The sequence below is a fragment of the Coenobita brevimanus genome, chromosome 40 (genome assembly GCF_032717465.1).
Source record: "Coenobita brevimanus isolate Jiangsu-jjx chromosome 40, ASM3271746v2, whole genome shotgun sequence".
Classification (NCBI taxonomy): Eukaryota; Metazoa; Arthropoda; class Malacostraca; order Decapoda; family Coenobitidae; genus Coenobita; species Coenobita brevimanus.
The window spans coordinates 27159829-27176945 of NC_136993.1; the positions used below are offsets into that span (position 1 = coordinate 27159829).

The 17117-nt window shown below is 41.2% G+C and overlaps 1 protein-coding gene across 1 annotated transcript in view; it reads right to left on the reverse strand.

The window, feature by feature from the left end:
* The window catches only part of LOC145397009 (putative glutamate receptor), a 107091-nt gene extending 90226 nt beyond the window's left edge, over window positions 1-16865 (reverse strand). Inside the window, exons 1-7 of the mRNA XM_080270230.1 lie at window positions 16859-16865; window positions 15809-15933; window positions 14620-14733; window positions 12837-13060; window positions 3489-3617; window positions 2088-2216; window positions 395-485 (exon numbers count right to left, since the gene is read on the reverse strand). Of these exons, the coding sequence (XP_080126356.1) occupies window positions 395-485; window positions 2088-2216; window positions 3489-3617; window positions 12837-13060; window positions 14620-14733; window positions 15809-15933; window positions 16859-16865 (819 nt within the window). The remainder of the gene's footprint in view (window positions 1-394; window positions 486-2087; window positions 2217-3488; window positions 3618-12836; window positions 13061-14619; window positions 14734-15808; window positions 15934-16858) is intronic.
* Window positions 16866-17117: the final 252 nt, after the last annotated feature.

Below are 17117 nucleotides of genomic sequence, written 5' to 3' on the forward strand. Positions count from 1 at the left end.
CCCCGTAGCAGCCAGACTGTGACGTGTATAGAGTTCACCCGGTGCATGGGGGTTAAGCACGTGGTCCCCTCACCAGAGTTAAGGTAGACACACTCTGATACACTACTTACAGTAACCCACCATGGTCCCCCTTAAATTCTGCCATGGGGGCCATGGCTCCCTGTTTGAGAAGAAGTGGCCTAGCAAAGGATACTGTAAATCATTTAGCAAAGAGTTATAATCAAGACTTAGAGCACACAAGGAAATGGTAGACGTAAGTTTACACAGAAAAACAGAAAACAGAAACTTATCACACACACACACACACACACACACACACACACACAAAGATAACTGTTATAAACTTCCACACAAACACAGATACATTATAACTGGTATAGGTAGAATGACTTACCCTCCTGGCCACTAACCCAGTCATACCGGACCATGAGCCATCTTGTTGCTTGGAGCCGAAGGTGCCATCTGGGGTGTGCACGTACCAGTACCTGACACACACAAAAACATCAACCAAAAAAATATACCAACAAAACACACACTAGATAGGTACAGACTTATAGATATACTGGGAGAATGAATATATATATTTAATAATTAATTATATAAATACATAAATGTATGTGTGTGTGTGTGTGTGTGTGTGTGTGTAATTCACCGGGTCGGTCAGGATCACTTGATGATCGTGATCGTCAGCTTTTTACCCTCCCAGAAGGGAGCTGAGAACTCATATAGTCCGATCTAAGGGCAAGGCTGTGACCTTCACACACGCACACACCCGTCCCCTTGCTCAAGGGGGACAGTAACCACCCACTTCGTCAGTGAAACTTTTCGCAACCTGAGCAAGGCGCGAACTCCCGTCCACCAGTTGGCAAGCGAGAACGTTACCACTGCACCAGCGAGCGGTGTGTGCGTGTGTGCGTGTGTGTGTGTGTGTGTGTGTGTGTGTGTGTGTGTGTGTGTGTGTGTGTGTGTGTGGACGGAAGATCCCTATGACCGGTGGCCATATGGGGGAAGTGCACCCGTTGATTGCCTCAAAACCATTTGTCAAGGCCATTTTTTTTCAATCTGGGAACACGAATGTTCCCATAATTTTAGAGTTTTACTAGTGTCATGTCGTAAGCATTGTGAGACCCCCCAGTGCCGCCCCACACAGGGGGATGGGCTCCAGGGGTCCTGACCAAAGACTCTATGCACGGTTACGGTTTTGAACCTAAGTATACAAACTTTTGCATGATGGTAGACACTCATCCCTGCCTCAGTTAGGCAGGGCGTGACCCCATCTCCTCCCCCCCAAAGGGGGGTACTGTCCGTAGGGCTGACGACGCCATAGTTTTTATGTAGGTACATCAAATTTGCCACAGTATAATCCTTCACCCAGATCAGTGTTTCTAGAGGGTGGGAGTCTGGGGTTCACTCCTCCACCTCTCCTTTAAAGAATTATTGCTTTTCCCTTGCAATGTTCCAGGGCCAGGTGTTGCTGTCAGAGATGTCATTTGACTTCTTGCAACTTTTCCCAAAAAGGAATAGCTGCTGAATGTTGTTAAGAGCTGAGTGCTGGTACAAAAGTAAGTAGGCTAGCTAAGTGAGTGTTAGTGCTGGGATACGATAAGGAAGTGTCATATCGCACTGGCTGTGCAATGCTTTGGTCATATGGATGGGATTATTTGTGATTAAAAACTCGAGTGGCAGAGACGGGAATAATATTGAATGTTGAAGGGTGGAGTATTTCTGGTGTATGCAGATGATGCTGTGCTGCTGACTATTAGTTAACAGGAAGCAGAATGACAGAGTGTCTTTAAAAAAATGTAGAAAGTGTAAAATGATGGTTGTTGAGAAAGAAGGTGACTTATCATGTAATGTTCTGGTGAATGGAAGTGGCTCAAATTCGGACAGAGACACGAGTATCTTCCCAAAGTCTTATGATTATTTAGCAGATAATTGATCTATCGGAAACATGAACTAGTAGAGCTAGGGTTTTCATTGTATTTCACCACTTGTAAATTTTCTGCAGTCAGAACAGGGAAGACAGTTGTTTCTTGACTGTACTAAGATATCAAAGTCAGTGAATAAAGTGAACAAACTGCACCTACGAGAAATTCATGCCTTGAGCCAAGTACTCTGCTGTGTTGTCTTTTCTGCGGCCGCTTGGATCGGCCCCCTGGACCTCACTGGAACGGAAGGCCTCAATTGCCAAGGCCAGGGTGGGCCGCTGCAGGAACCTGAAAAAATGGCCCCAAAGGATTAAGTCTAGCAGGGTAAATCCTCGTTACAAGCCATATTCTGACAAGTTTTTGCTCCTAACAATTTTCATCCGATGACATATTTTGAATTTTTCATAACCCTAGAAGACTGTGTTCAGTTTTGTGCAGGCTTTACAAAACAGAGTATATTTTTCAACGGCCCACAAAGCATTCCTTCCTCAGTATTCTCAGGCTCTTCCATATTTTCACACATCCACATCATTACTAGCACCAGAAGCTCATCTCAGGCTACATTCCTTAAGGGCCAAACCTCCAAAGAGAACTAACACCCATAGGGATTAAAATAACCCCTGGGAAGCCATCTCTTCCAGAGAAACCATTACCCCATCATGGAGGGCGTTCTTCCTCTTTGATACATGAACTATGGGAGCTTCAAATTTGAAGATTGAAATTTAGAATGCCTTTTCCTCCAGGAACTCACTGCCACCAACTTGCTAACCCTTTCATCCAGTGCAGTGTGTTTCCTAAACAGTCGTCTCTCATTAAGCTCCTAACCACAGGAGAAGCCGAAGTTCCTTCATTGAGCTTTGCACATTATCTTACCAAACAAAAATGGGATGTGGCAATGCCCATTATATTAAATCCCCTGGTGCCTCCCTCTCTATGATCAACCAAAGGCACACACACCATCACTCCCCTAAGCTCCACCAATAGGATGACTCAGAAAGTTTCTAAACACACACACACACACACACACACACACACACACACACACACACACACACACAGATCCTATGGGGGAAGTAGTTACATTTATAACAGCAAAAAGGTTGAATCATCTGGTAACTGGTGCTAGTGAGGGGTGCCTTCACCTGGTGGTGCTGATATAACTGGGAGTTGGAGCTGTCTGGTTACACAAACGTCCCTCACTAACTTCCCTGTCTCCTGAAGGAGAGATGATGTCCTGCAGGATGAGGGCAACTTCAGTCTGCAGTCCACTGGGTTCGTGGCTTGATGAACCTCGGGCTACATAGACAACAACAATAACTACTACTACTACTACTACTACTACTACTACTACTACTACTACTATTACTACTACTACTACTACTACTACTACTATTACTATTACTACTACTACTACTACTACTGCTACTACTACTACTACTACTACTACTACTACTACTAGTACTACTACTACTACTATTACTACTACTACTACCACTGCTACTACTACTACTACTATTATACTACTACTACTACTGCTGCTACTACTACTACTACTACTACCTGGTGTACTTATCAGGAAAGAGCGGCAGGAGTGTAGTAAAAACGAGGGATCTTCCAGGCGTCCATTTTGCCAGGAGCAGTGGCTTTTGCTGAGGCGAAGTATATGGCAGGTAGATGAAGATCCTGCAGCTGTTTTAATTATGGTTTTAATAACACTGTGAGAATTTTTCCTTTTAATTAACTGTTTGAAATTTTGCCTTTATTTATTTACCTTTCTGTTGCCATACGCCTTATCTCCATAAGGTGTGACCACAAACAAGATGCCTCCACATCGCCCTGTCCTCTGCTCTTCATCTGCCCTCCCTGCAACTCATATACCCCTCTCTCATATATTTCTCCACTTCATTCTTCCACCTTAACATTGGTCTCCACCCCTTCTTCCTCCCCTCCCCCTTTAAGTCATTCACGTACACTCTCTTCTGATCGGACATTCATTCTCCATTTTCTCCACATGGCCAAACCATCTCATAGTATTCTTTTAACAGTTTCAGTCACATCCGTATCAACACCACATCACTCTTTAACTTCCTCATTTGCCTGTCTGTATCTCCAAGATATTCCATACTTACCTCTCAGATACCTTATTTCCACTGTTGTCACTCTTCATTTATATCCTTTCACTTCGTCAGTCCAGTAGTATATTTTAATAATAATGAGAAATACGTCATTTTATTACTTGCTAGAGATTTTTCCCTTATTTAATTATCATAAATTTCGTCAATACAGTAGTTATATTGAAATGATACTGATAAATATCGACCTTAGCTTGTAGAAATTTCGTATTTCGTTGCCATATAATTCGTCAGGACTCTACTTATGTTATGATAATAGTGAGAGATATTCCCTTTAACTGTTTAATAATGTGTTGCCGTATATTTTGCCACTGAGGCAGTAAAAAGTATTCTATAATCCCTTCAATTCGGTGACATATCTTCTGTTATATTCCTGCTAACATTAGACGGTTTTATTAACCTCAAGCAAGACTTTTTTGCAGTGATTAAGTAAGGCTACCTCTAACCCTTCTAGTTGAAAATTTCTCATCATCTTGGGAGAAAATTGTTTGGAGGAAACAAAAACAAAATAAACACAAGAAGGAGCACACACAGAGTGCATCACCCGTATCCACCAATTGGCTTAAGAGCCAAACATCTGACCTTGTCTCATGATATTGACCTTCGACCATTTACTTTCAAAATCGAAGTAGTTCATTCTTGCCTCTCTCTTAACCCTGCGTTAGTCACCTGGGGTGTTTGGGCACCCCCCCAGATTTTTAAAAGCTTTTATTTCACAGTTGGTAGCTTGACCATTCCTGTCCTTTCTAGTACTTTCCTGAGTTGGTGAGGGGAGGGAGTACCAAGAGTCGTGCATACCTGACTCTGCTCTTGTGAGGAGCAGACTTGCTTTTGTCCTCTCGGGGTGTGCTGTAATGGTGAGGATGTTTGGGAAAAACACATTTCTCTCTCATGGTTTTCTCAAATTACCTCACTTATATTTCCCTTGTCATTTCCTTTTTACTGGAACAGTCTGCGATAATTTTCATGTGCTATACATATTCAAATATTGTCTTGGTGTGTTTTAACAAGAATAAACAACATATTTTTTAGGAATAGAAATATTTTTGATACAACACTGACATATCTCTCTATTTAGAATTGTAAAGAATGTTTTGTATCTTGTTTTTGCAGCTTGTTTATAATGATCCTGATTTAATAAATCATATCATGTACAGTATAATCCCGTGTGACTTTACCTAATAAATGAGTATTAGAATCAAAATTTTATTTTTTCCATTTTTTTAATACAACAACGTATAAACTAAATCAGCTATAATGACATCATTCTGTTCATTAGGGAGTGAAGGAATATGCTGAAAGAGCTATATGAGCATGTTTTGAAAATTAGTAACAATACATGCATTTTTCCAACTGGAGTGACCAAACACCCCAGGGTATTATCAATGTGGCAGCACCCCAAATGATAAAGGAAAGGTTAACCTGTCCAATAGCCTTGGTCCACGGTGAATAATAATAAAAAAAATGAATAAATGACATTGGCTTATGGCCGAGGCCTTTAGCTTCTTGTTCTCCACCTGAAATTTCTACATTACCAGGCTGCCCCTTAAACATCCCTTCAAGTTTGATCCAAATTATATCTTTGTGGCATTGAACCTTTGACCTCCCCCTGTTACCTTTCTTTCTTTTTTTCTTTTTTTTTTAAGCATAATGACGCCATTATACTTGCCACCAGACCACTTGTCTCGTAAGCTCCCCCCAACCCCCTCCCACCCACTGCCTTAGGAATAGGTGAGGAGGGGTGGGGCTATGACTTCAGAAAGGGGTGGGGCTTAAGTGAAAAACTGCCTGACAGCAGGTATAGATCTTTTCCATGTAACGTCACGAGTCATATGGCTTTTGTTTACGACGCTACATTGGACGGCAAATTATCATAAGTCCAGAGAGAGAGAACTGCAGATTCCGTAATGGTATTCCACTGCTGTGCCTTCGGCGGTAAGACAAGGTAGAAAACTGGAAGTGGTGTACACTTCTACTGGTTTCCAGCCAGTGAGGAATGGCGACAGACGTGGATAGGTGCCTCGAAGAGGGAGAATTGGCAGCCAAGGCCTACTCCCGGCTCTGTAGCAAGCATTTCATATCAGGTGAGACGATGATTTGTGAATAGATACGGGCATATTTATCATTCTTTGCAGCTGCAGATATCATTGGACATCCTAATTATGTTAATGTCACAGAGTGTAAGAGACATGTGTGTGCGTGGGAAAAGAGGGGGATGGTCCATGTTACAGGCCTTGTGTTGGTATTATTCCAGAGTTTCACGCAAATGAAATCAGACATAATCTATATTCTCCATGACAGAGAAGATCAAGAACATTACATGCATTAGAAAAACTTATCATATTATAGGTTAGGTCATAATGAAGGTTAGGTTAGGTTATGTAAGTTTAGGTAAGATTAGGCTATGTCAGGTTAGGTTAAAACTAAAATTTTTTTATTTTCAATGTTTTTCAGTGTGATTCATTTGAAACTGATATTTGTGTCATGGTGGATCACCTTATCCCGCTACGTCCCATCGACATATGGAGACGTTGCAACATTTTGCATTTGCCAGTCCCGATGATGTACTGGTACGTTGTGCAATTGCAAGGTTCATAATTTGCACAATTTTCAATTTTCGCGTGTGATTTTTTGTACGTATACACGGGACACCTTCCTCTATTCCTCCACAAGATGCCAAGCAGGGACAATGCCTTACACCACATAACCTCCCCCCCCCTGCACGCCATTGTCTCGGCTATTCACCTGTTACCAGTGACCTTGCCAATAAAGACATTCAGGGCCAGAGTGATTCCCCAATCGATGACAATGTGGAGGACAAAGTTCACATAGCATTAGAAGAAGAAACAGTCAGAAATGATGATCAGGTAATGTGACAAAAAAAGGTCAGTTATGGTGATGAGTTTGTGAGTGAAACAATGCTTATTATGCCTATATTACTGTTTGAAAACCAATATACTCTCGTCCTACATATAAATTCGTACCAAGTAAAAAAATAAATACCATTTCTGAGTGGTGTGGCATAGTTACCCTCCCATAGAACTCGTTTACTTTGGAGCCAGCCTATTAGAAAACCCAGTAAGGTAAGGAGGTACTGCTACCTGGATCGAGTACTTTAAACCTCAGGTGAGCGATTTCTCTGTGAATTTTCGGTGTTTCTCACCAAAAGCGGACGTTTTAGCCCAAAGAAAAATTTTCGAAAATACCCCCAGATTGGGGAGTGTCGGAGGTGCGAAATAGCTCGGGACGTGACGGGTTAATGGTAGCGTATTACAGAACACTATCGAACACGTCAGTGTAAAACTGTATTATACCACCGTGAGTCTGTATGCTAAACAATGTTTTAGTTACAACTAAAGCATAAGTACCACTATGTATAATTTTCAGTTTATTGCTCCACTGAAAGCCAAACTGCCAGAGCATGTGCAAGTTAGATATACATTTTTTTTTTTCACTGAGTACAAAAATACTTTAATCACAACTGAGAGGAAAAATACTGTTCTTATATCAACAGCCCTTTATATTTATCTTTTACCAGGTATGTACTATGATGTTCTTGTTAATGTAAAAGGTAATAAAATTACATTGTTGAAGTCTTTAATTTTTCTATCTATCTATCTATTGCCAGATGCCTAAATCCCGTTCAGGGTGGCCAAAAACAAATCGCCTCCATGTCGCCCTGTCCCCCGCCATTTCACTGCCCTGCTTCCAACTTACACCCCTCCCCTTTCATATACCTCTCCACCCCATCCCTCCATCTCATCCTCGGCCTCCCCCTCCCTCTTCCCCCCTCCACCTCACTACATACACGTTCTGCGTCAGTCTTTCACCCTTCATCATCTCCACATGGCCATACCACCTCAGTGTAATCCTTCTAACGCTTCTTATCACATCCACATCCACACCACAATGCTCCTTTATATTCTCATTTGTCAGCCTGTCTCTCCATGTGACTCCACAGGCTCCTCTTAAATTACTCATTTCCATTGCTCTCACTCTTGACTTGTGTTCTTCCAGCAACGTCCGAGCTTCGCTTCCTTACGTTAGAGTTGGTATCACAATAGTGTCATGTAGTAACTTTTTCACTTCTATGGTCACTTCCCTGCTTCTTATCACTGCTTTCAAGAAACCAGCAACCTTTCTTCCCTGCTGTACCCTTTAAAGCACTTCACCTTCCAAACCTCCAGTCTAACTCATCACACTACCCAAGTACTTAAACGTACTCACATTTTCCAATTCCTCACCATCCAACCTCGCTGTACATTCACTGACTTCACCTCTTTCAAAGACCATCACTTTACTCTTCCGTACGTTCACCTTTAGATTCTGTTTCTTACACGCTCTCTCAAACTCATCCACCAAGCCTTGCAGCTCTACTTCGTGTTCACTCAACAACACAGTATCATCTGCAAACAACAGTACACGTAGTTTCCAAACACTATCCTCTCTCACCAGGGCCACGCCAACATCCACTACCCTACCTTGTACCTCATTTATTACCCCATCCATGTACAGATTGAACAACCATGGAGACATGACACATCCCTGTTTCAACCAAACCTTCAAAGAGAAAAATTCACTCAGTTCACCATCCACACGCACTGCAGCCTTAGCACCATCATACATACTCTTCACAGCATTCAACAACTTCCCATCTACTCCATGTATTCTTAATACTTTCCAAAATCCTTGTCTATCCACCCTGTCATATGCTTTCACCAAATCCATGAAAGCCGCATACAACTTCATTCCCTTCTCTAGAACCTTTTCCACTAAAGATCTAAGACTGAATATCTGATCTACACAACCTCTTCCCTTCCAAAAGCCTCCTTGTTCTTCTCCAATTAATTCCTCTGTTCTTTAACTCTGTCAATAAGTATCCTACCGTACACTTTTCCTATTATACTAAGAAGACAAAAGCCGCTATGATTACTGCACACTTCTGTTTCCCCTTTTCCTTTGTACAAGGGAATAATTATACCTGACTTCCAATCCTCCGGGACTCCACCTTCCTTCCAGGCCAATCTGCACATTTTCCACATCCATTCTACTACTATCTCTCCCCCATGCTTCAGCATTTCATCACACACTCCATCAATTCCTGGGGCTTTCCCCATTTTGACTTTCTTCATTGCTTCCACAACTTCTATCCTACTGATTTCTTCCCTTCTTCTCACCTCCCTCCTTCTCCCAGCCATTCCCCAGCCACTTATACTCTCATTACTTCAATCCTCTATGTTCAACAATTCCTTAAATTGTTCTCTCCATCTGCTCACTTTCTCTCCCATCTCCACTAGTAATCTACCATTTTTATCTTTCACTTCCCTGTTAACTTCACTTTCACCTTGTCTTACTGTTTTCATCTCTTTCCAGAACATTTTCTTACAGTCCCTCCACTTCACACTCAAGTTCCTTCCAAATTTCTCATCTGCTCTCTTCTTACTCTCTCTTACTAATCTTTTCACCTCTCTCTTTCTTTCCACATATAACTCTCTCTTCGGCCTCTCAACTTCTTCCATGCCCTTGTTTCCCATCCATTCATTGTATGCTTTCTTCTTTTGTGCCATAGCCTGTCTCACCTCTTCATTCCAACATGCTGTTTCTTGCACACCCCTCCGTCTTCTCTTCATCCCACACACTACATCACATGCTGCACATATTTCTTCTGTGAATATCCTGCACACCTCTTCCACGTCCCCCATCTGCTCCAATTCATGTTTGCCCAATCGTTCCTCCACTTCTCTCTTATACGCTGCCTTTTTCTCATCCTCTTGTAACCTTTCCACTTTCCTTACAAATACTCCTTCTTCCCGTCCTTCCTTTCTTCTATTTCTCCATCTTAATTGGATCTTGATTCTGGCTACCACCAAGTAGTGGTCAGAAAGTCCACTCCCCCAACCTCTATAAGCTCTTGCATCCATTACACATTTTCGCATCCTTTCAGCCACACACACATAATCAATCATTGCCTTCCTTTCATTCAGTTCACCACCCACCCTTCTAATCACTCACCATGTATACCTGTGGATCATTTTGTGCCTGAAGAGGATATTGGCTATTACCAACCCTCTCCCAGCACAAATGTCCACTAGTGCACTGCCATTCTCATCTATCTCAGCAGGCACACTCCACTCACCAACTATTCCATCCACCTTCACATTCCCTGCTTTACCATTCATATCACTGACCAAACACACTCTCTCATTCTTTCCAAACTTTTCCATGTACACTTCCACATTTGTCCAGAACCCTTCTCTCACTCTGCTTGCACGATCTTGCGTTGGTGCATACACACACACGATCGCCCAGATTTGTATTCCAATTTTCAATCTTACCCACACAATCCTTGACCTAACTGATCCATACTCTCTTATGCTCTTTTTCCATCTTTTACTTACAATTATACGTACTCCTTCTTTTGCCCTCTCATTCTCACCTACTCCTGCACGTATACCCCATCCATACTCCCATTCTCTCACACTCTCACCTCTTCATTTAGTTTCAGTTATTCCGCATACATCAACTTTCGCAACCACAATTTTTATTACCTAAATTTAAATTTGCGCCTGTTATGTTTCACTTGCAATGTAAGAGTTAACTTGACAATTTTGACATATACTGTCAATTATGCATTTTTTGTTAAACTATTTTAAACATATATATAGGCTGTGTGTTTGTATCTAGGCCTTAAATTACTGAATTTTCCAAAGTAAGTAAATTTTTGGCAAATTTCCAGAATTATATGTAACTCACGCTGAAACTTAAAATTTTCACTGTATGTGTTCCACATACAGTCTGAATTAGTTGAATCTAATATTCATTTCTGATGGAAATTAACTTTTTACACCAAACCGATCTAATCCAACCAACCTAACTTAACCTAACCAAACCTAGGACCTGACCTGAATATTATGAAGAGAGAATATCTGCAGTAGGGCAATAGGCCGATGCTAGACAGCTTGCACAAAAGTGTGACTTATCTACTTGTCACAAATTTGCGTGAGTGTATTTATACAATTTCATGACATTGTACTTTGGTGAGAAAACCACGAACTCTAGTGGAATTCCCGCCGGCCATCACTCAGTTCAACCGTCCTCGTATTCACTTTGATCGTGATGGTTTTCAGAACATTTGTCACTATTTCACAAGTGACCATTCTTATCCGCGAAATTAGTGCTTTCACTGAGTGATTTAATGCATTTTCATATCGTCTCTCTCTTTCCGTTGACCGTCGAAGTTAGGCCACGCCTATTTCCGGCGAACATGGCCAGCTCTTGCCTCTTTCCCATTTGAAGCCAGTCAGCTTTGAGTCGCCTCGAGGATAGAATCGTTTGTGCTCAGCATAAAGGAGCGCCTCCGTTGTACAGCGAATTCCTGAATCTCCACCTAGACAGTGAATTGGCGAAGCGGGCTTAGCGAGTAGCAATGTTTGGTATTCATCATGCAGGCATCCACACTTTTCATTCGGCTCCCCTCTACTGACCAGTATTTCTGTTCGTTTTTTCTAGTCTTAAGTTTGATTAGCTTTTGAATGAGCGAGTGAGTGTATTCTCTTTGTTATTTGAATTCATGAGTCCCCTAGTGACTGTGAATTCCGCTTTTGAATTTATTTTGAGATTCATATAACTTAAATTTATTTTATTGTAATCAATAAATTTACAGTTCTTTTCTCTGAGTTTAATGTAATTAGAATCGTGTTTTATTTCTCCACATTATGCTTACTTCAGTTGCCGCTCCTAGTTTGTACAAACTCTTTACATTATTTATAACTGGTACTTAGGCCAGCTCTTTTGTATCAAACTTAAATCCATTGTGCTAGCCAGGAGTTAAGCACTGGCAAGAACCTGTCTATTATTATTAACATTAGATATTGATAGTCAGGGGTGGAGTCACTTTCTCAAGAGGCTAACAGTACTAACAAACAGCACTCCTGAGTAATTAGGCTCTGCTGTGTACGGTTGAGAAAGTTTATAAATTCTCGTCCTTAGAGATTCGGCGAAGTAAGCAAGCATAAAGTAAAACTTGCTACTTGATTTTCACAAGTCAGTCCCTTGTCTCTATTTTCAAGTAATATCTAGCAATTTTTAAATTATAAATTCACATCCCCCCGTGACACTACTCTGCCTAAAATAGCCCATGCAGGCCCATGCCAGGCAGCTCTCACAGGAGTGTCACCACAAGAATGACAAATTTTATATGCAACCTATACCTGCCAAACGCTTATCTAGCCTATGCTTAAAACTTTCTAGAGAGGGGGCAGCAACTACGTCACTGGGTAACCTATTCCATTCATTAGCTACTCCATTCATAGTCAGTGTACTCAATCCCTACCCCCTTGACCAAGATAATTAACATGTACTGTGTGTCAGTTGCAGCTAGCTATATTACACATTTAGAATGTGAATGTCTGTTTACCTTGAGGGATGCCCCTGTGAACTTTGACGAGGTGTTCACCAAACAGTGATAGAGGTCGCCATATCTGAGCTCTGTTTTCGGTCCCCAATCCTTGAAACTGGTGAACTTCCCACTAAATATGGTGTAAGGATCCAGCTTGAAACACTTTACCTTGTTCCTGTACATATCTTGGTGGAGTTGATCCAGATTTCTGTAAATATCTGACAGTTCTGTCTCTGACAGCCCTGTCTGGACAGCCACTACTGTTAGGAGTTTGCCGTCCAACATCGAGTTGTAAACAAAACCACGTGATTCCTGTGACGTCACTGGAAAAGGTCTATAGTCAAAGCTGTTACTTATAAAACCAAGAGATGGTCGTACCTATAATACTTTGAAGAGTCATTAATAGTCATGATCATGGCATTCATTGATGAAAATATCTTGTGTAGGATTCGATGACGAGTAACAGGGATACGGGTGACAGCGAGTAGCCTTGTTGACCACACCAGGAGCCGGCCCTTGAGGGACCAGTCGACAAAAGCGGAGAGGAAGGCTGGGTCGTCACTCACCACCACCACCATCACAGACCACGACATCTGCTTCAGCTGGTATTTTGGTTGACCGATTTCATTAAAAAGAACATGGCAATTTAAATTAACTACAGTGGTCATTGCTGCCGTACAAGCCTAGTAAAGGCAGAACATGGATAAAATATATACAGATCTATACATTTATACATAATTGAATAATAAATAAAACAAGTACATATAGTGATCTAACATTAATATCCATATAAAAACATAAAGGACACACCATAAAAAGTATGCAAACAGCAGCTACAGTTAAAACTTCGCATAAAAAGGTGGCTCCTCCCATTATACACGCATCCTCTTCGAGTGCTGAGAAGAGAGTAATATGGAAGTACTTTAAGAAATCAGTACAATTGCTTACACTTATAACTTACAGGGGTTGGTATGTTAAGGGTAGTATGTGGCACCAGTGTATTTGCTTACATGTCATGTCTACTGGTGTGTTGAGGGTCGCTTGTGGAACCAGTGCATTTGTTTACGTGTCATGTCTGCTGGTGTGTTGAGGGTCGTATGTGGCACCAGTTTATTTGATTACGTGTTATAATATCTACCAGTGTGTTGTGGGCAGTATGTGGCACCAGTGTATTTGTCTACTGGTGTGTCGGAGGTCTTGTGTGGTAACGGTGTATTTGTTTACGTTTGGAATCTACTGTGGTATGATCACTATAAGTGGTATATTCTAACAGTAGACATGACACATAAACAGTAATTTGCATAGTGTCACAGAAGATCTCCAACGCATGACACCCTGTACTACTCATACTTGGTGGAGATGATACACATCCATGAGCAAAAGTTTACAGTTTCCTGACATCATTTTGTCCTGCCTCCCATGCTTTTTATTCCTCCATCAGTGTTAAAAATCATCCTCAATCCTCCCTTAATACTGAAAAACATTATCACTTCTCCCTTAATGAAAAACAAATTCTCATTCCCCCCTTTACAGTATATTAAAAATCCTCCTTATTCCTCCCTTTATATTAAACGTCATCCTTCCATAACGTAAAAAAATATCCTCATTTCTCCCTTAAAGTTAAAAATCGTCCTCATTCCTCCCTTAACGATATAAAGCATCCTCATTCCCTTAATGTTCAACAGCATCCTTCCTTCTCATCCCCTTTCGTTGTGTGCTTCATATTTCAGTCACAAACAATGACACTTTCCATCACTGCAGTCGTCAGGGAAGTGTCGTTGAACTAATGGCCACAGGTGATCTATTTGCCAGTACTATATTAAATATTTATTAAATGGAACTGAAGTATACATAAACGCGAGAATTACAGCCACCGAACTGTATAGTAATAAACTGTTAAATTAATTTGTACAATATACCTTGCTACATGTATGCCTGCTACAACTTTTACCCAGTGAATCATTTGTAGATGTATAGTATATAATAAAGGTGGGCTGTAGTGCTGATGTGGATGTGGTAAAAAACATGAAGAGAAATACTCGTAACTTGGTCATTTGGAGAGGATGGATAGCATTTTGTAACAGGCAGGGCAAAGCGGGCGATGGGTCATGCCTATCTGAGTCTTACCCTTGCGTGCCACAAATAAAAGAGAAAAACTTACCTGGCGAGCTTGGGAGACGAGCCGAGAGAGTTGTGTCTGAGTCGTGTTAGCGTCCTGGCCATCTGACACCTCAAATGCACTTATCCCTATGTGAGGACTTAGACCCAGAAATGCCTGCAGCGAGAAAATAGTATCCTTCAACCTTTTACATCCAGCGGTGTGTTTATAATCTTATTCACGTTGCTTCTACGCAGTTTTTCTCGATGTATTGAAGCCTTTTAAGATCCGTTTTACTGCAGTTTTTTTTTAAACTATCTCTAACTCAGCCACTTCGAAAAGCGTCTCCTAAGTTGAACGGAATCGTCTTAAGTTGCCAATAATAATAATAATATATAAAGAGAGAGAGAGAGAGAGAGAGAGAGTCACCTGATAGATGTTAGCAATATGATATCCCAGCATCTGATGTATGTATGTATTTTTATTTATGTTATGCGCACAAAACCACGTAGTGCGAGTAGATCCAAATGCTGTTGTTGGTGTTGCCGTGGTCCCAGGCTCATCTCAACGTGACCCAGTGGATTGTCGACTGACAATGGCATTTTTCTGCCGTCCACCATCTCTGTTTCGAAGGATAGATAGACAGATAGATAGATAGACAGGTAGATAGACTTCCAAGAAATATTGTTAATTTTTTTACTAATAATAATCACAGACTGCCGATGTGGTACTAAACACAGTGGGCTCTTTTCATTTGTTCTTACATAACTGCATTTTGTCCAGGTTTTCTAGATACACTGAGATTCTCAACAGAATTTCCACCTGAACTTCTCTCCCTACACACCAGAAGCCTTCCACACGTATGTCCATATGTGAAGCTTTGGATGAGGTGAGTTACTTCTCCTCTGACAATGAAGTGTTGTATTTTGGCCATATAGATTATACTCTTCTCATCTTAACTTGGCTTAAATTTTCGTTCTCTTGCACCATATATCACGCATATCAGTGAAGGACGAAGACAATACTACATCCTTTCCATAGCATTTCTTCATGTTAGCATTGTATTTTATTGTTAATTTATCGTTATAGCTGAGCACTGGAGATGGAGAGATGACAATTTTAGGCCAGAGTAAAGTAAAAGCAGTATAGCGGTCCGGCAGGAGGCACAAAATACTGCTTAAGCGAATATAATAGAGACGCTTATGTGGGTGGATTACTATGATATACTAAATTATTATAATCTAGGACTCACACTAAGAAAGGAGGTGGCAGTATTGGTACCATCAGTTACAAACACCAGTGAACTGCGCGCATCACTTTGTATTGTCAGAACAGACTCCAGGGCGTTGATGTTCAGGGTGTTGTTCACTGGCAATCCTGAAATGACACAAAACAATATTAGAAATGATGAAAGGGTATCATAATTTTCAAAGGTTAGCTAAGATGATGCCACCCCACATTACCGGTATTGTTTACTAGGAATGACGAAGAGACAGAAATAATTATGAAGAATAAATAAGACATTAAATCAAACTACAGAAAGAAATATGATTAATTCAAGTGATGCCTTCCCAAACTTTTATTTATGCCTGTCGTGATCGTAGCCAGATTTATTTATTTATATACTTATTTTAAATTTTTATGTTTTTAATTTTGTATTGCTCTAAGGCCATTTGTAACGAAAACTTAGGTGATATTTCTTCAAGTATAGGGAATTTCCCATCCACACAACCCCTCCCTTATAATAATCACTTTGTGACACGCAGTGAATATGTGGGCAGTGTTGTGTGTCATCAGTGCCATGGCGATATCTGTTACCCTCGATAAGAAAGAAGTCAGAAAGCTCTAAGCAGAAGTGTGTTGTAAGTACTGTATGTGTGAATCTCAACTTTTACGCTAATTCAGTATACCTGTGGCTAGCTGTCTGCCTTAGTGTAAAATATCTGCATGGCTGGTTATCGAAAGTGTGGTAATCTTCATCCACTTTTAATGGTGCTGCAGAGGGACGCCTTCACGTGGTGGCACGGATACGACCGGAGGGCTCAGCTGCCTGATCATACAAACGTCCCTCAATTCCCTTCCTCTGCCCTATCCCTCCTTCTCCCCCAAAAGAGGGAGGATGGACTGCAGGAGAAGGGCGATTTCAGCCTTCAATCCACTGGGCTCACATCCAGTTGATCCTGGGGCTGCAGCTATTACACCTACTACTACTACTACTACTGCTGCTGCTGCTGCTGCTGCTGCTGCTGTTACTACTACTACTACTACTACTAATTCTGCTGCTGCTGCTGCTACCACCCACTCTTCATACTTCTACTGAAGGGGCTATGATGGCGCTCTTGGTCATAAGCAGTGAATCTGGTGGCATCTTGTTCTGCTGTGTCTTGTTATCACAGAGCTGCGACTTGATGAACTGGCAAAATTGTAATTACATAAGAGAGTTTTTTATACTGGGAAGACGCAATCAGTGTTTGTAACTGGCGGTAGTCCGTTCGTCCAGTAATATACCCTGTTCACTTTTGCTTGACCTGAAATTGTCATCGTTCTATCTCGAATGATGA